Source organism: Octopus bimaculoides, chromosome 25 (genome assembly GCF_046866305.1).
Source record: "Octopus bimaculoides isolate indiv1 chromosome 25, ASM4686630v1, whole genome shotgun sequence".
Taxonomy (NCBI): domain Eukaryota; kingdom Metazoa; phylum Mollusca; class Cephalopoda; order Octopoda; family Octopodidae; genus Octopus; species Octopus bimaculoides.
In genome coordinates, this window is record NC_142952.1 from 9,547,699 (window position 1) to 9,567,698 (window position 20,000).

A 20,000-nucleotide genomic window follows, 5' to 3' on the forward strand; every position below is an offset into this window, starting at 1 on the left:
TAGGCCTATCGACAACAAAAATTGTCTCACACTGTGTCCAATGAATCCTCTACATCCAACTTTGACTGGAAAATCCTCTGCTTTCCTGCCTGCATCCTCACATTCCTCAAGGAAGTTTTTTATAATGGTCAATCTTTCGAGTTCAAGCAGTGTCTATGTTGTCTTCATGAGGAACCATTAACTCAACTAGATTTACTATTTTCTTTCTTTCATACCAGATGATAAAGATGTGAAGTTTTACTTTTATTGAAACAGCAATGACTTTAGAGCAAACCTTTTACTACAGTCTGCCTGCTTTTAGTGTCTCTAACTGTCACTCACTCTCACTTCATTTGTTGTTTTAGCTTCCTTTTCTCAGATGAGATGCAAGGGTATCCATAAATTATCTTCCAAACCGTAAAGGTTATTTATTCCCCACCCCAAACCTGTATCTGGAAAAAAAAAGTCCATAGCAAGCATGCTGGAGGTCAGATTTGTTGAAAACACATGCGAAAACTAACTTATCACCAAATTTATTTTGTCAAATTAGTGGTCAAAATATAATAATGAAATTATTGTATACAGTGCTCAGGTGCATTACAACTTGTCAAAAGTGCATATAAAGCGTATGCAGTAATGTACAAATGTCTGGAAAGTGAATAGTGTATGCTTGCGTGTGTATGGAGGGGAGAAAAATCAAGTGTAGTGTTGGCGAATCTCAGGAAGTATGGAAGTTTTGAAGGATGCAGTGCTCTGACAACTGATGCCGGCAGTTTGTTCCATACTTCAGCAACTCTTAGCGTGAAAAAGTGTTTCCGAAAGTCATGGGAGCTGTGCAGTTTTCTGACTTTGTAAACATGTCCACAGGTGTTAGACAGGTGGAGTTTGAAAAGGTGCTCAGAGTTATTGTTAGTAAAATGGTTAATAATTTTATAGGCGTTTGCCAAGTCAGCCGCCAGACGTCGGAGTTTCAATGTATCCATACCCTGGGAAGTAAGGCGTTCAGAATATGGAAATGTACAAACAAGTTTGCTTTTTAGAAATATAAAGAGGAAAACAGCTAAATAAGTACCAGACAAAGCATAAAGAAGTTGATTTAGTTAATGAAACTCCACAAAGAAGTGCTTCGAAATAACCACAGACCAATGCTTAAAATTGATGACAGAAATGAAGAATTCAAAAGAGGTTGATCTGTTTCTAAAAGCACAATTCTAACATTTTATTAATGATTATATATGTGTACGTTGCTGATAATGAAGTAGCTGGAAAGCTTATTGGGGCTGATGAGTTTTACCATGTTCATCTGCAGAAAGATTGTGTCATTAGTGTTAAATTTGTATTTAAATAATGACTGTATCACTTCATGTTTTATGTCTAAGGAACTTATACTTTTCTTCATGAACACATAACTTTTCCCGTTATCCTTTCTCTTTAACATCAAGCTTACAATTGATTCAGAAGTACCTTTTGGAATGTACAATTGTACTACAAAGTTTATTTCATACATCCCACTTTGAGGTATAAGAATGTAAGTTCCATTCAGCAGTTTAATATTGCCTTCATCCTGACTCGCATCTTTCTTCCACTCTAGGTTAGTTTTTCCATCTGAAAAAGAAATAATTATATTATTCTCCATGTTCCTACCTGTCTCTTTTCATGTGTTGTACTTACATCATCAAGAGAAGTTATTACTCAAATGGCTCTTTCTTAAATACAATAACCTTATGTATCTCACTTCTATTTTCATTCTCATACTTCCCTCTGTATTTTATATCTTCTCTACAATAATTGATACTCAAACATTTTCTCACACCATCTCTGATGAAGGGATATATAAAATATCTCAGAAACAGCTGTAAGACCTTTTCTTTATAAATGTTCTGAAAACTATTTACAGCCTTGGATTTTTTTTATCTCATTCTGTCAATTTATATATGTGTATATTTTATATATGTATATATATATATATATATATATATATATATATATATATATATATATATATATATATATATATATATATATATATATATATATATATATATATATATATATATATATATATAATTTATATAAGGGCATTAACTATATAGTAATGCCTCACGCTTAGAGGGACTAAATAAGTCAAAAACTACCAAAAAATAAGCAACATATTTACCGAAAGCGAGGAAATGCAGCTTTCAAAATTAATCTCTTAAAAACTGTTTTTAAGAGATTAATTTTGAAAGCTGCATTTCCTCGCTTTCGGTAAATATGTTGCTTATTTTTTGGTAGTTTTTTACTTATTTAGTCCCTCTAAGCATGAGGCATTACTATATAGTTAATGCCCTTATATAAATTATATATATTTATGAAAAAAATGATGATTTTTTTCATTATGAAGTTTTTTCACGCTGACTACTTGATAAATTCTTATAAAGATTTTATCCTATATTATATTATATATATATATATATATATTTATATATATATATATATATATATATATATATATATATATATATATATATATATATAGAGAGAGAGAGAGAGAGAGAGAGAGAGAGAGGATGTAGAAAAAGAAAGAATGAAACAAGGAAAAGAATAACAAAAAGAAAAATGAACGAAGAGGAAATAGTTGAATCAATGAAAATATGTAAGAGGGACTGTGCATGTATGTGCATGAGAGAGAGAGAGAGAGAGAGAGAGAAGACCTATATTACTAGAGACAGAGAGGGAGAGAAAGAAAGTGAGAGAGTCTATATCATTAGAGAGAGTGAAGGCACATGTGCCAGTGGCACGTGAAAAAGCATTCGAGTGAGATTGTTGCCAGTGCCGCTGGACTGGCTGCTGTGCAGGTGGCATGTAAAAAACACCACTTGAGCGTGGCCATTGCCAGTACTGCCTGACTGGCCTTCGTGCCAGTGGCATATAAAAGCACCCACTACACTCTCGGAGTGGTTGGCATCAGGAAGGGCATCCAGTTGTAGAAACTCTGCCAGATCAGATTGGAGCCTGCTGCAGCCATCTGGTTCGCCAGTCTTCAGTCAAATCGGCCAACCCATGCTAGCATGGAAAGCGGACATTAAACGATGATGATGTCTGTTTATAAATGCAGACACGATCTAAATGTTTAACGTCCTGAAACAGTGTCATGAGAATCAATAAGAGACATTTAACATCTTTGGCTGATTTTCTGTGGTGACTGAAGGAAGATAAAATTAAGTATAACATAACTTGGTCCATAGCAAGGCATGCAAAAGCCATACAATATCATTGTCAGGAGATGCCGACTCTGCTCTGAGGGATCTTTGTCTATTCTGTTGACCAATGAGAAGATCATAAATAGAATTTCTAAAAGACTCTCAAGATGCTGAAATGCATATAAATGTACTTTTGCACAACGCAATGGAAATGAATTTGAGTAACTGTTAACATAATTTACTTTAAGGTATGGATGAAATAAATTTAGCTTTAACCTCCAATTTCTTATAAACACCAAGTAGCTATTTAACTCACTATGTGAACATGAGTGCACCAAACTACATGTGTGCATATGCTTACATTTTCATTGATGCTTGTATGAGCGTACATGTGCCATGTGGATGCGCAATGGCCCAGTGGTTAGGGCAGCAGACTCGCGGTCATAGGATCGCGGTTTCGATTCCCAGACCGAGCATTGTGTGTGTTTATTAAACGAAAACACTTAAAGTTCCTCGAGGCTCCGGCAGGGAATGGTGGCGAACCCTGCTGTACTCTTTCACCACAACTTTCTCTCACTCTTACTTCCTGTTTCTGTTGTGCCTGTAATTTAAAGGGGCCAGCATTGTCACACTCTGTGTCACGCTGAATCTCCCCGAGAACTACATTAAGGGTACACGTGTCTGTGGAGTGCTCAGCCACTTGCACGTTAATTTCGTGAGCAGGCTGTTCCGTTGATCGGATCAACTGGAACCCTCATCGTCGTAAGTGACAGAGTGCCAACCACATGTGCCATGCAGCTTGCCCAAGGGTGTTTATACATCCATACCTGTTAACGGTTATTTTTAATACTTATCTCGCTGGATTGTGTGTTCATTTCTTTTTTTGCATCTGTGATTTTATTTTTGATCTTCTATATAAATGAAGATAAAGGCCTTTGTTTTGCTGCTTTTCTTTCTACAAAACGAGAAGATACATTGTGGAACTGTTGTTCTAATGAGTTATATCTATTTATCACCTGGTGAGAAACACCTGCACCACTGGATGCTCCTCAACAAGTTGTTGTGTCCCACCTGTGAGGGATCAATGCTAGATGTGTCGAAACAATTGTCGTGATTAATAAAAATTCTCATCTATTCCATCTTCTGTCTTTCTTTTGTGTGTGTGTTACTATAGTTGAAAGAGAACTAACTAGTTTAAAAATAATAATCATTCATGTATGCTCTGCATAATCTTTAAAACTTCTGAATTCAATGAAGTTAAATTTAAAGACATATCTATTCTTACAAAGACTGTCTCTATTTAACCCTTGTTGATGTGATCTTATCAATGTTAAAATACTGAATATATTTATTTCTCTTGTTTCTTGATGTTGGTTTGGTTTTTTTTTTATATTTAATTTATATGTTTTGATGGTTGCTGTTTGCTCTGTAATAGTTAAACCATAACCCAAGCAATAAACCCCACCCATCTCTAGTATTATAAGACATATGTAGTAGTTGTAACAACAGTAGCAGCAGCAGCAGTGGCAGTAATAGCTGTAGTGGTTAGCCTACATGTCTCTTGGCCCATGTCTCTCAGTGTAGCAGTTAACTCATGCTTGTCATAACACTTAAGTCTATATTGGTGATATACTTCAACCAAGAGTAAAAGTTTCCCCCAATTCTATAACAGCAGGAGTTAATGCAAATGCATAATAGTAGTCATTAGCACAAGTCTATAATGAAAGTATTTCAATTAATACTGTAATAGTAAGAATTAACTTAAATCTATAACTATAGTTATTTAAGGAGGTAATTCAAATTACAAGAAAAAGTGTGCAATGCATCTGTGTAAATTAGCTTACCTGGATCTGGGTATCCACTTGTTTTCAGGTATAAGAATGTATGGTGGACTGAAAGATAAGAAGAGAGAAAGTAGACAATGAGAAGGATAAATTTGAATTCAGGTTCAATATCAAACAGAAGATTATTCAAAGAAAAGGGTACTTCTTGATGTATTTCATATACTGAATACTTTAGATTACCATCTAATAATTAACTATACAGCTTATTAATCATTTCATAATCATCATCATCATAATGAAAATGATCTACATGGAGAAAAATTATTAGCCATTAATGAAAGAGAGCGAAGACTATATAAGTATCTATACATTACACCCATCACATAGTAGGTTCATGAGCTTTAACATGGTCAGTTTTGAAGTAGTGATGCATTACTGAGACTGATAGTACAATTCTAGAAAATGTACACAAGAGGCTATTAAAGTGTCATCTAAAGCCATGGTCCAGTTAATTATTCTAGACATTTCTTTCACATATTTAATGATGTGGATATTTTTGCCAATTATTTCTTTAGTATATCTGTCATTTCCCAAGTTGATTGTTTTAAGACTAATATATTGAGAATATGTTTTGTGATTTCATTAACATTACTATTGGTTACATTGTCAGATGATTTTATTGACACATGAAAGGAGAAATGATGACAATATACAGGGCGTGATGAATATATTGTCTAAATTACGCAAAAATGAAAATAACACTGACATCTCATTTTAACAGATATATTTACCAAAATTGCATTAAAATATCTTGAAATACTAAAGAGTAAATTTATTCAATAAAATCGCCAATGGCATCAACCATGGCCTCCAGACGACTTTGGAATCTCCTGCAACTATTCTGAACAGTCCCCTTGTTTAGGTTGGTGAATGCTGCCATAATCCTTACCTTCAACTCATCTTTGGTGTTACAAAGAGTTTTGTTGGTCTCTTGCTCAACTGTGCCCCACACATAATAATCAAGGGATCGCAGTTTGGGGAGTTAGGTGGCCAGATGTTAGGGGTGATGTGGTCACAGAAATTGTCTGACAGCCATGACTGGGTTCTCCTACTTGTGTGGCAGGGTGCAGAGTTCTGTTGCCAGGCATAGGGTCTTCCAGCAGCCACCCTCTTAACCGAGGGTAGCACTACCTCCTCCAGGCACTTGATGTAGGCCTCCATATTGAGTCTGAGGCTGTATGGGAATATGAATGCATGTGTAATATTGCCATCATAGTGATCACTCCAAACACTACGATGTTGATCGGATGTTTGATTTTTATCACTCTCAGTACACATTTTTGGGATACAGCAAGCCAACAGTTGCTCTGTGTGTTCATCATCTGTCTGTATTGGAGTTTCCAGCATGAATACCAAGCAATACAGCATGTCATTTCCAAATTTCTGGCAGAGTGAATTGTGTCATGGTACTGTTTTCTCTCAGACAGTGCCCAACTGACTCTACTATACTGTGTAGTTGACAAAATCAAAATCAAATAATTTACCCATCACACCCTGTATATACTTACATTGTGAAGGAGGTGGTGTCTTAGGCTGTTTAGGTGATGGTGCCACTGTGTGTGGAGATAGTGGTTTCACATGCTGGGATTTCTAAATTGGAAAAAGAAAACATGAAAAGGAAAATTAAGATTTGATGGTAACTGGTGTTGTTCGTATTACTTCCATCATATTATTGACACTTTAATGTCCTACACGGTCTTGTTACAATCTTGTGTGTGTGTGTGTGTGTGTGTGTGTGTGTGTGTGTGTGTGTGCATATTAATGCATCAACACTTTTATAAACTAGCAACCCTTGAATGTATGTTTACGCTAATACCTTTGAAGGACAACCACAGCATCAGGTTTACAATCCTGAAGTAGTGGGTTCAGTTCCTGGACCAGGCTGTGTGTTGCGTTCTTGAGCAAGACACTTTATTTCACGTTGCTCCAATTCACTCAGCTGTAGAAATGAGTTGTGACATCACAGGTGCCAAGCTGCATCAACCTTTGTGTCTCCCTTGGATAACATCGGTGGCATGGAGAGGGAAGGCTGGTATGCATGGGCAACTGCTGGTCTTCCATAAACAACTTTTCCTGGACTTGTGCCTCGGAAGGTAATTTTCTAGGTGCAATCCCATTTTCATTCATAACCAAAGGGAATCTTTACACTTTTTACTACCAACAAAACTGCCATAAACCAATAAAATAAGTTCAATATATATATATATATATATATATATATATATATATATATATATATATTCATATATGTACGTATATATGCATATACTCATTTATTATTTGTTTTACATGATCGAACGCCTGCGTCATCCCTGTTGTAAGTAGTTGTTTCAACTTTATATTTTCTGACGCGACTCTATCTCTATCACTTTTCCTCCCTCTCGTTCTTGCTTCTGTTACTACTACGTATCTCTCTTTCCCCCTCTCGTTCTTCCTTCTGTTACTATATTCCTCTCTTCCTCTCGTTGCTCACCTATTCTTCTACTTCCTCCCTCTCCCTTACCCCTGCCTGGTCACATGCTTCCGGTCACTAATCCTTTTCTTCCTTGGCTATCGCCGAGCAAACACGCGAACTTACTTCGTCTCCACTTTCAGTTTGTGCCTCACAGCGTTCATATACACATAATTTTTCACGTCTGGCCGCATAGCCTTTTCCGTTTGTTTTCCTGTCTTGTTTTCTTTTCCATTTGTTTTCCTGTCTTGTTTTTTGTCTGCCACTACATTCCCCCATGGCACAGGTTTAATTTGTGTATACAAATTTAATTTGCGTTCCATGGGAAGAGCCGTTTTAACGATGCGTCCTGCCTAACTCTTCGAAACGCCGGTGTTAAAACGGGGGTAGCTGATGGAGGAAAATGTTCTCTATGTGGCTTGTGTGTTTTCTGTACTCTGGTTATTATTATTTTCTTGTCTACGTTTTGTTTGCAATGTCCTGTAACCAGATACGCACCTATATATACAGGTAGACGTAGGTATGCACATGCCTGTACGTATATATGCATATACTCATTTATTATTTGTTTTTTATATATATGTATGTATGTATGTAATTAGGATAGTCATTATTTAATGATTTATCAGTGGCCAACATTCTAGAAATATCATAATGGTTAATTTATATTAAAATTATAATAAGAGTGTTGAATGTTTACAACATCAGTTTGCTAGAAATAGACCCCCAAATGGTCTATGAACCACTTAGATTATTACTCCACTATACAAGGTTTTAAGCGAGGAAAATAGTGGAGTAATAATCCAAGTGGTTCATAGACCATTTGGGGGTCTATTTCTAGCAGATTGGTGTTGTAATCATTCAACACCCTTATAATTGTATGTGTGTGTGTCTACACATACACCTACATGCATACACACATACATACTAGCTGAGTACCCCGTTGATTCTTGGGTAATTTTCACAACAGAATGCCTTGGTGGACTTTCGGAATAGAACACCCACGTAAGTTGGATTTTCTCCTATTTGGTGGATATTTTTTAATTTTTATTTTCACCACAGCCTTGCAAATGATGGTAAAGGGGAAGACTTTTATGAAAAAATATTTTTGAAAATTTACGAATCCCCCCTCCTCCCACATTCTTCCCCTTTTCCGACCGATTCTGTCCAATATTTTTGTTGCACTCTTCGCTTAAAAACAATGGAAGACGCCTTGCTGTAAAAAAATAAATAAAAGCAAAAAAGAAAATCTGAAAATTTAGGAATTTTTTTCAACCCTCTTCTCCCTCACTCAGTATCGTCTTTTGTCCAATTATATTTGCCCAACACACTGAAAAACGATGTTTTAAAAAAAAAATTGAAGGCTTATCAAAAAACATTTTTTGGACAAAACTTTTTGGAAATTAGTGACCACCATTACAATCCCAACTTCCTTTACTTTCAAACAAAATAAAACGCAATTTAAAAATATTAGTGAAATTTTAAAACAATTTTCATTAACCTTCCATCCCATAAATCCAAAAATTTTGGCTGTTTTTTTTGAAATTTTTATAAATCATAGTTTTAAAATACGGCAGTCCGATTTGTTTCTGAAAATAATTTTCAGACAAAATGGTGTGTGAGATTTAAGCAACAACAAAATTGTAACTTAAATTTTTAAGCGTCCACCTGCAACAACAAAATCCGTGTATGTGTGTGTGTGTGTAATAAAGAATAGTCGCCCTAATGAAATTCCTTATACACATGTATACACACACACTGTAGACCAGTGCTACTCAAAGTGGTGGACCGGTGCCGGTTTGCGAGCCATCAGCTGCCGGTACACGGCGAGTTTCCAGAAAAGAAAGAAACATTATATGATTATAAAATGCTTATTGTAATTTTATATTATTGTTTACAAAATAAATATAAGATATTGGGGTGGAGGAACTGCCGGTACGCCACATCAAATAGTTTGAGAATCACTGTTGCAGACGACATTACAACCTTCCCCCATGACAAATAAATAGAGATTACGAATCTGGAAAAAATGTCTAGAAAATATTTTTTCTTCGTTTTAATGATACTTTTTTTCCCCCCTAAGTCTCAACTTTCCATATCTATTTCAATGTTGATGCCATACCACAAATTATTTTTGTGTTGTTTTTATACAGAATTAGCAAATAATTCGTACTGAAAATTTCGTTAATTATGTTTATTTTTACAATGTTGATCCGCAACGAACCTCTGTGCTGTGCATGTGTGTGTGTGTGCGTGCGCGCATGTCTGAGAAAAAAAGTATAATTGGACGATCCTTCGGTATTGGTCTTCAGAGTATGGGTACAAAGAGACGATGCCATTCACCCTCTGTTTCAGCCTAGCCTCTTTATCTATAGCAGGGGGGGGGGAGTTTGTGTAGGTGAATGATGTTGTCAACCAATACCGAAGGATTGCCAAAATAATTTGTTACATGCCTTGTTTTATCACCTTACGTAAAATCGAAGATAAGATCCCCGAGATTCGACACTTCTTCTGCTTCTGGGATCTGTTTAAAGACCCGGTCATAGCAAATGATATCAGTTTGTTTTATTAATTCCAAAATAAACGGAAACTGAAAGAATGTGTGCGTGTGTGTGTGTGTGTCTTTGTGTCTGTGTGTCTGTGTTTGTCTATCACTACCGCTTGACAATCGGTATTGGTGTGTTTATGCCCCGTAACTAAGCGGTTCATCAAAATAGACCGATAGAATTAGTACCAGGCTTAAAAAATAAGTACTGGGATCGATTCGTTCGACTAAAAATCTTCAAAGGCGGTGCAGAAAACTTCAATTACGTGTATTTATACAAAAGTAGGAGAGATTTTCGCAGGGAAAAGTACTGATAAATATTGTATTGAAATAAGTTCTTTTACATTCCATGTTTTCAATTCTCTACATAAGTGCTATCAAAGTGCTGTATAAAATGAAACTCTCAGAAGATAGGACAGGCTAGGGAGATCAACCACGGAGGGTAATCTTCACACGACGACAGCTACAGGGGAAAATAGCGGAACACCACCAAGCCCTCTTTGTGGTGTTTGTGGACTATTCCAAAGCATTTGACACGGTGGGCACAGAAACTCTTTGAAAAGTGTTAGAGACTTATGGATGCCCTCAGAAGCTTGATAACATAATCAAATAGTTCCACCCGGTACTGAAAGGACTAGTCTCAGTCGGGAGAGAATTTAACGAAGCGTTTTCAGTCAACCATGCTGTGAAGCAGTGGAGGCGCAATGGCCCAGTGGTTAGGGCAGCGGACTCGCGGTCATACGATCGCGGTTTCGATTCCCAGACCGGGCGTTGTGAGTGTTTATTGAGCGAAAACACCTAAAAGCTCCACGACGCTCCGGCAAGGGATGGTGGCGAACCCTGCTGTACTCTTCCACCACAACTTTCTCTCACTCTTATTTCCTGTTTCTGTTGTGCTTGTAATTCAAAGGGTCAGCCTTGTCACACTGTGTCACGTTGAATATCCCCGAGAACTACGTTAAGGGTACACAAGTGACTGTGGAGTGCTCAGCCACTTGCACGTTAATTCCACGAGCAGGCTGTTCCGTTGATCGGATCAACTGGAACCGTCGACGTCGTAAGCGACGGAGTGCCAACAGCAAGCTGTGAAGCAAGAGCAATGCTTGCACCCCCCCCCACACTTCTCTCTTTGCCTTCAGCTGTGTTTTATACCACGTGGGTCAGTTTGCACCAGAAGCTTTTCATCCGCACCAGAACAGATGGGGAAACCCTTCAAATTGGTCCGTCTTTGTGTTTCCACCAAAATCAGAGAAATGCTCGTGGCCAGCTTCGTTGAGGATACGGAACATTTTGCGGGCCAGTTTTCAATTTAACGAATGTGATAAAATAAGGTATGTAACCGATGACTTATTTTGGCAATCATTCTGTATTTGTAGATATCATTCACCAACACAAACTTCCTTCATGAAATAGATAAAAAGGTTAGGCTGAAAAAGGGTGAATGACGACGTTTTCTCATGCCGACATTCTGGATATCAATATCGAAGGATCACCCTATTAGTTTATCTTTCTCAGACACACACACACACACACACACACACAGAGGTTCGTTGCGGATCAACATATTATAAATAACCATATTTAACGAAGTTTTCAATACGAATTATTTTTCTACTTCTTCATAAACACAACACGATAATAATTTGTGACATGGCATCAAAATTGAAATAGATTTGGACGGTTGAGATTTAGGGGGAAAAAGTGTCGTTAAGTCGAAGGAAAAAATATTTTCCAGATTATTTAACTGTTATTTCTAACATATCGAGTTTTCTGGTGAGAGCTTAACTAACTTTTACTAACTCGTATGCTGGTTCAGAAGAAATTTAAGTACGCGCAAACGAATATATCCAGTACGTAAAGTACAGGCATTTAGCTGTTTTTTCTAGCTTTTATTTTGTTGGCGAAATTTGAACTTTTGCGAAGAAATATACGTATGCGAAAACGAACATATCCAATACGTTAAGCATTCGAAGTTTTGTGCGTTTTGATAGAGGGGAGGGAGCCGGGACTCAACTTTTAGCTTTTAAATCTAACATTGAGTTTTCTGGTGACGACTTGATATTTTTTTTTCGTCCGCCGTTACAAGGAAAAATTTACGCATACCGAGTTTTTGTGCTTTTTGAAAAGCGGGAAGGGTGAGGAAGGGTAGGATAGGATGTTTTCTAAGAAAAATTGAAATTTTAAAAGAAAAGAAATTCTAGATTCGTCGAAACCTTCGTATTTTTCTACGTGGATTAGAAAAGAAATATTCGAAAATAAAAGCGAGAAATAAAAAAAATTGGGATGGGGAGGCGGAAATTAAAATTCTGAAAACGCGTTTTCTTTTGTTAGCAAAAACTTATTGTTTCATTTATTCATTTTTTTTTTTTTTTAGCAGATATCGTAATCTCCGATATCGAAAGCATTGGAATCCGAAGAAATTTTTGAAACGGAAAGGGAAGGGGTGCTTACACTCTTCCGTCTACTGATCCTTTAGTATGCTGAAGACGATATCATAACCCTGCCTCATGTTGTGGTTGGCCCTCCGTCGCTTACGACGACGAGGGTTCCAGTTGATCCGATCAACGGAACAGCCTGCTCGTGAAATTAACGTGCAAGTGGCTGAGCACTCCACAGACACGTCTACCCTTAACGTAGTTCTCGGGGAGATTCAGCGTGACACAGAGTGTGACAAGGCTGACCCTTTGAATTACAGGCACAACAGAAACAGGAAGTAAGAGTGAGAGATAGTTGTGGTGAGCAGGGTTCGCCACCATCTCCTGCCGGAGCCTCGTGGAGCTTTAGGTGTTTCGCTCAATAAGCACTCACAACGCCCGGTCTGGGAATCGAAATCGCGAGTCCGCTGCCCTAACCACTGGGCCATTGCGCCTCATGACATAGATTAAATTCATAGTTTATGAATCCGGTAAAAATGTCTGCAAAATATTTTTTCCTCAACTTCACGACACTTTTTTTTAAAAATCGTAATCTCCCATATCGAATACACAGTAATCCAAAGAAATTTTTGAAAAAAAACAACAAAAAAACAGAAACCGGATGGGGGAGGTGTTCTTACACCCGACTTCACCTATATATATATGTATCCATATATATATATATGTGTGTGTGTGTGTGTGTGTATGATAGGGGCGGTGTCTATGCGTGTCATCCTATTACTGAGTATATATTCGAATATATATGTGTATTATATGTAGGTAGCTAACAACAAAGTCCATATGTATTCTCATATTGTTTTACTTGTTTCAGTTATTTGACTGCGACCATGCTGGAGCACCACCTTAAATGTTTATTTAGTCAAAGATATTGACCCCCAGGACTTATTCTTTGTAAGCCTAATACTTATTCTATCGGTTTTCCTTTAACCGAACCGCTAGTTTAGGTGGACGTAAACACACTAACATTGATTGTCAAGCGATGTTGGGGGGACAAACACAGACACAAACACACACATACATACATACATACATATATATATATATATATATATATATATATATATATATATATATATATATATATATATACGACGGGCTTCTTTCAGTTTCCGTCTACCAAATCCATTCACAAGGCTTTGGTCGGCTCAAGGCAATAGTAGAAGAAAACTAACCCAAGGTATCACGCAGTGGGACTGAACCAGGAACTATACGGTTGGCAAGTTCTTACCACACAGTCACGCCTGCGCCTACGCATCTAATTATGTAAATTGTTAGACAAAAACTAAATTAAAATAAGATTAAGTTACGTTACCTTAATTTGGATATGATTAGCAACTGTCATTATCAAAGTAATAACAATAAGTGAAATTACTATGAAAATAATGCTCACGGTTGCACATCTAAATTTTCTACACCATTGTGTAGTGCATGGTTCTATGTCTCTATTTCGAGGTACGTTTATCGCATCTTCTTGTTGTTGTTGTTGTTGTTGCTGCTGCTGGAGGAGTTGTTGTTGTTGTTGTTGTTCTTCTTCTTCTTCTTCTTCTTCTTCTTCTTCATCAGTTTCATATACTTTTCTATTTTCCACATATTTCTCAGGTTTATGTCCAATTTCCTGATTCTTCTTCTCCTCTAACTGGGGAGCTGGTGACGAAAAGTCGTGTACCGTCGGTTCTGAGGAGTTTTTCTCTTCGTCAAGAGGTTTTTTATCCATTGTGGGCATTTCCGCAAATATTCAACAAACAGCCACAATACAATCTTAAAATTATTGAGTTCACAATGATATTAAATGAATACTTCACTTTATTTTATATCTCTTATCTTCCTCACGCCTCTCTCTCTTTTTCACAATTAACAATAAATTACAGATGTCTCTCTCTCTCTCTCTCTCTCACCCAATCTCTCATTCTTTCACTTTCTGTTTATTGCTTTTTTTTCTACTCCACTCTTTCATTTTTTTCCCTACCTCTCTTTCTCCCCTCCCCCTCTCTCTCTCTCTCTGTCCACTCCTCTTATCCTCTCAACTGGTTTCAATTTCATATTACGTCGTGTTTTCTAAGGGTGGATATTTGACGTAATCATTAACGTGCCGGGTCAAACACCTTGAGATATTTTTCCTGGATTTTTATGTTCAAATCTCACTGAAATAAATTTAACTTTTTCATCCCTTCAGCGGTCAATGAAATAAACTACTGTTCAATACATACATACATACACGATGGCTGCCCCCCTCGTTATCGAGTATGTCCATTGCACGAAGCTTAACTTAACGGTGCTGTGATCGAATGTGACTTTTTAGCCCAGCCAAAGATCTACAATGTCTTGCACAGTTACCATCCAAAACCTTTACATACGTACATACATACATACGTACGTGTAGTGAAACTAACACCTCGATCGCCATTACATATGAAACTACCTATCGCCATTCTTCTCATTTAAATATAAACAAACGCGAGCGTAGCGGAGAACCCATTCCTTGTCATCACGTGACTGATTATTATTCGAAGCGGCAACTTCGAACCGTTCCCGCCAGAACGCAAACTGACCAATCACAGCCCTTAATAAGGTCACGTGCTAGTGTTTTCCTACTACCGTCTTGGAGCCCCCTTAACGCCTTAAATAGAGCAACTCATACCCAACAAATTTGTCTCGGTCCAGTTTCTCTATAGAGGCTGTTCCGTGTACCACACGACAGCAGCAGCAACAATCAGCCAGCGACCACATCAACAGCTTCGTCCAGCCAACGATGACCACCCACCGCCGTCGCCACATCAGCAACACGATTCTACGATTACTACTAACCAAGCAGCCTCTTCACCACCAGCGTCTACACGACTTTCTATGTACACCAAACCAAACCACCGCGGCACATCTCTCTCTTCGATTCTGTTAGGTGACTCAGCTTCACCACGATAATAAACAGACAAGAGAATTTCAGCCAGCGACGAACATCTGTATAACAAGAATCACGGCCCAGCATCGATGCCACAACATCACAACTAGTGATCAGCTCTGCCACACACAGCCAACTCACTTCACATACAGACTCATACTATTGTGTACTAAAGAACTGGTATAAAATGCTCACGTGTTATTGACTCTCTTTCCATCTGCTGTAATAACTCACATACACACATGTATCACTCACATACACACTTTTCTTTGTATGACGGCCTGTTTTTGATTATGTTCTTATATGTCGCATTCTCACACTCACACTCAGACATACATCTTTAACGCCATAATAAATATCTCTGTTATTCATCTCATACGGTTGTGGTCTTTCATTACTGGTCATCTATGTTATCGTAGCATAACATAATATTTGTATATCATCTCTGATATATAATTTTGTGTTCGACCGTGTGACACGTTTAAATAAAAGGAGTCCTCTGTTTTTCCATTCGTCACCATTTCTCCTTTTTGAGTACGCACGGTCGTCCTTACAATTGGTGACCCCGACGTGATTCGTTCACACAGCCCTTCTGATCTGTACAGCCAACGCGAGCCTGTTCACACAGTTTTCCCTACAATTGGTGACCCCCGACGTTGATTCGTCCACACAGCCTACGTGATCCTGTTCACGCAGTTTCACTTAAAAATGGTGACTAAATGCCAGTAATAGACCAACCGTTCTTTAAGTCTTTTTCACTACATTTTTTTTATTTCATCTGTTTGCCTTCGACAAACCGACTGGTGCGAGGCTAGTGTAGTGAAACTAACACCTCGATCGCCATTACATATGAAACTACCTATCGACATTCTTATTTAAATATAAACAAACGCGAGCGTAGCGGACAACCCATTCCTTGTCATCACGTGACTGATTATTATTCGAAGCGGCAACTTCTTCGAACCGTTCCTGCCAGAACGCAAACTGACCAATCACAGCCCTTAATAAGGTCACGTGATAGCGTTTTCCTACTACCGTCTTGGAGCCCCCTTAACGCCTTAAATAGAGCAACTCATACCCAACAAATTTGTCTCGGTCCAGTTTCTCTATAGAGGCTGTTCCGTGTACCACACGACAGCAGCAGCAACAATCAGCCAGCGACCACATCAACAGCTTCGTCCAGCCAACGATGACCACCCACCGCCGTCGCCACATCAGCAACACGATTCTACGATTACTACTAACCAAGCAGCCTCTTCACCACCAGCGTCTACACGACTTTCTATGTACACCAAACTAAACCACCGCGGCACATCTCTCTCTTCGATTCTGTTAGGTGACTTAGCTTCACCACGATAATAAACAGACAAGAGAATTTCAGCCTGCGATAAACGTCTGTCCTCAAGGCCCTGGCATCGAAGCCAAAACACAACTAGTGATAAGCTCTGCCAAACGACGAACGACGAACATCTGTATAACGAGAATCACGGCCCGGCATCGATGCCACGACATCACAACTAGTGATCAGCCCTGCCACACACAGCCAACTCACTTCACATACAGACTCATACTATTGTGTACTAAAGAACTGGTATAAAAATTGCTCACGTGTTATTGACTCTCTTTCTATCTGCTGTAAACACTCATACACATACACACTTTTCTTTGTACGACGGCCTGTCTTTGATTATGTTCTTATATGTCGCATTCACACTCTCACACAGACCTACACTTTAACGCTACAATAAATATTTCTGTTATTCATCTCATACGGTTGTGGTCTTTCATTACTGGTCATCTATGTTATCGTCGCATAACATATCATGTATATCATATTTGATATATATATTTTTGTGTTCGACCGTGTGACTCGTATAAATAAAAGGAGTCCTCTGTTTTTCCATTCGTCACCATTTCTCCTTTTTGAGTTCGCACGGTCGTTCCTTACATACGTATGTACGTTCATATGTATTCACACACAGGCATGCGCGCACACATACACACATACGGGTACCTACAAAAGTGGTCACCATTCACCGAATTTGATAACAGCCAACCTTCAGAAAATGGCTATTCTTCCCATGAAATTTTCTACAAATACATTTCAGATATTGTAGATTACGGTTGAATCGAAATATAATGTGGAAAGAAATATGGAGGGTCTACACACATCACATATACATTTACAAAATGAAACTTGAAATTTAAAAAGAAAAATTGTGATGTATGTTAGCATACGCATACAAACATCATTTTACTCTTTTACATTTAATGTACACCACTTCAAAGATTTTTTGTAGAATATATCGTTTTCTGAAAGTAATCAGGAAACGAAATCGGAGTGAGTTGGGCACAAATGTATAGACATGTCCTCACCACCGCCCTCTGTCTGTCTGTTTCTCTCTCTCTTTCTCTGTCTCTCTATACATCCCTAAAGTGACCAAGGGCATTAATCAGCACCAGTATTGCTAGAAATAAGAGTCAAGGCAACTCAATAGCCACGAAAACCACTATCTTAATGACTGACAAGAGAGGGAAGCTCGCTACAGCAGTGACGTTTATATTTCTGTCTAGGTTGTAAAATTGCAAATAAACCACCCATATCATTTATGTGTGTGGGTGTGTGTGTATGTATGCATGTATGATGCGCGCGCGCGCGTATAAGTATGTATGTGTGTGCGTATATATACATATATATATATGGTGGGGGGGGGGGGGGTCGTCATGTTTGTTGTATGAAATCTCGCCTATTTAAAATTTTATCTGAAGAAGGTGGTTTATATGTTATGTAATCTATGAATATACCATTAGAATTCTATCGAAACAGTTGTCGTAAATTTAAAGCCCTACCTGTATTCACATTTTATACCGAAGCCACACCTGGAACCACCCCCAGAGTTGGATTTATGGTTTAAACTGGATTTGATACTTACATATCTACAATATCCTACCAACACTTGATGCCTTCATTGTAGTTTACTTCATTGTGAACTCTATATTATTGTGCTTAGCCATCTCTGTCGTCCTGTGTGTTCATGTGCATAGATTCTGTTGAATCCTTATAATTAATTCACACACACACACAAACGCACGCATGCACACACACACACACACACACACACACACATCTTTTAATCTTTTATTTCTTTCAGTCATTAGATTGCAACTATGCTGGGGCACCTTCTCTTGGGGTTTAGTCGAACAGATCGGTCCCAGGCGGCGGGCTGGCAGAAACGTTAGCACGCCGGCCGAAATGCTTAGCGGTATTTCGTCTGCCGCTACGTTCTGAGTTCAAATTCCGCCGAGGTCAACTTTGCCTTTCATCCTTTCTGGGTGGATTAATAAGTACCAGTTACGCACTGGGGTCGATATAATCGACTTAATCCGTTTGTCTGTCTTTGTTTGTCCCTTCTGTGTGTAGCTCTTTGTGGGCAGTAAAGAAATAAGATCGGTCCCAGTATTTATTTTTAAAGCTTGAGACTTATTCAGATGGTCTCTTTTGTAGTACCACTAAGTTACGGGAACGTAAACAAACCAACACGTGTTGTGAAGCGGTATTAAGGGATAAACATAAACATTAAGACACACACACACACACACACACACACACATAGTACATACATACATACGCACATACATTTATAGCGGATGTGACGTTGAGGGATCTGTGTAGTTGTCAGGTGTAGCAGATGATGTGAGATGTGTTGGATTAGCATCGTTGAGAAACAATGGAGAAGAAAGGAATGTTATTTATATCATTTATTTTTTCCATAGTATTATTCACCAAGACGCGCGCGCACCCACACACTCGCACCCACTGCTTACTTTTTTTTTTTCTTTTTCTCTCAGTCTCTCTTCTCTTTTCTCTATCACATGACTTTGTAAATTAACAATCTGGTGTGTTTATTTTAATGGCCTACCAATGTATATAGTGCGCTTCTCTGCCCGAGGTGTCAAGAGGACACTCGACAAGAAATGGAAACAATTGAAAGAAGATGATAATGAAAATAATAATAACAATAATAATAATGTTTCTTTTTTATTAGTCAGTAAAGAATTACAAGATCGTCATAAAAACATGAACAGAGTGGCTGTGTGGTAAGTAGCTAGCTTACCAACCACATGGTCCCAGGTTCAGTCCCACTGCGTGGCACCTTGGGCAAGTGTCTTCTACTATAGCCTCGGGCCGACCAAAGCCTTGTGAGTGGATTTGGTAGACGGAAACTGAAAGAAGGCCGTCGTATATATGTATATATATATATATATGTATGTGTGTGTGTATGTTTGTATGTGTGTTTGTCCCCCCAACATCGCTTGACAACCGATGCTGGTGTGTTTATGTCCCCGTAACTTAGCGGTTCGGCAAAAGAGATCGATAGAATAAGTACTAGGCTTCTAAAGAATAAGTCCTGGGGTCGATTTGCTCGACTAAAAAGGTGGTGCGCTAGCATGGCCACAGTCAAAAGACTGAAACAAGTATAAAAGAGTATAAGAGAAAAACAATCAAGCGGTTAAGGTGTTACTCTCATGATCATGAAATCATAGTTTCGATTCCCAGATCAGGCAATGTATTGTGTTAGTGAGCTAAACGTTTCATTTCATTTTGCTCCAGTTCACGTGGGCTGTAAACCCTTGCATATCAGTGTAGGGTTAGTGATTAGTCATGC

General features: G+C 38.2%; 2 protein-coding genes across 12 annotated transcripts in view; one reads left to right on the forward strand and one right to left on the reverse strand.

Moving 5' to 3' along the window:
* Positions 1 to 20,000, forward strand: part of LOC106876234 (tetratricopeptide repeat protein 38) — a 169,436-nt gene that overhangs the window by 113,008 nt on the left and 36,428 nt on the right. For 6 of the 10 annotated variants that reach the window (XM_089341721.1, XM_089341728.1, XM_014924714.3 and 3 more), the window contains one exon: positions 1 to 1,869. This exon is cut by the window's left edge and continues 1,131 nt beyond it. The exons of 2 other annotated variants lie outside the window; for them this stretch is intronic. The gene's annotated coding sequence lies outside the window, so the exon portion shown is untranslated. Of the gene's footprint in view, positions 1,870 to 14,610; positions 17,103 to 20,000 lie in introns of those variants that run through there. 2 more of the 10 variants (XM_089341723.1, XM_089341725.1) reach the window with 1 other exon arrangement.
* LOC106876235 (uncharacterized) lies at positions 497 to 14,295 on the reverse strand. 2 transcript variants are annotated; one of them, XM_089341729.1, is made up of 4 exons: positions 13,828 to 14,221; positions 6,514 to 6,595; positions 5,006 to 5,053; positions 497 to 1,584 (listed from the first exon to the last, which is right to left on the reverse strand). In XM_089341729.1, the coding sequence occupies exons 1-4, from the start codon at positions 14,158 to 14,160 to the stop codon at positions 1,202 to 1,204; spliced, it is 846 nt and encodes a 281-aa protein (XP_089197855.1). In that variant the 5' UTR covers positions 14,161 to 14,221; the 3' UTR covers positions 497 to 1,201. The 2 variants fall into 2 exon arrangements, with proteins under 2 accessions (XP_089197855.1, XP_014780203.2); XM_014924717.3 differs by having other exon boundaries at positions 1,170 to 1,584; positions 13,750 to 14,295.

Bases quoted from the DNA above. Each gene is read 5' to 3' on its own strand.
- LOC106876235 (XM_014924717.3), bottom strand. From the start codon at position 14,160: ATGCCCACAATGGATAAAAAACCTCTTGACGAAGAGAAAAACTCCTCA. The intron at 5,054-6,513 runs GTAAGTATATAC...CTTATCTTTCAG, and splicing joins GACACCACCTCCTTCACAAT to TCCACCATACATTCTTATAC. The intron at 1,585-5,005 runs GTAAGCTAATTT...TTTCTTTTTCAG, and splicing joins AAGTGGATACCCAGATCCAG to ATGGAAAAACTAACCTAGAG.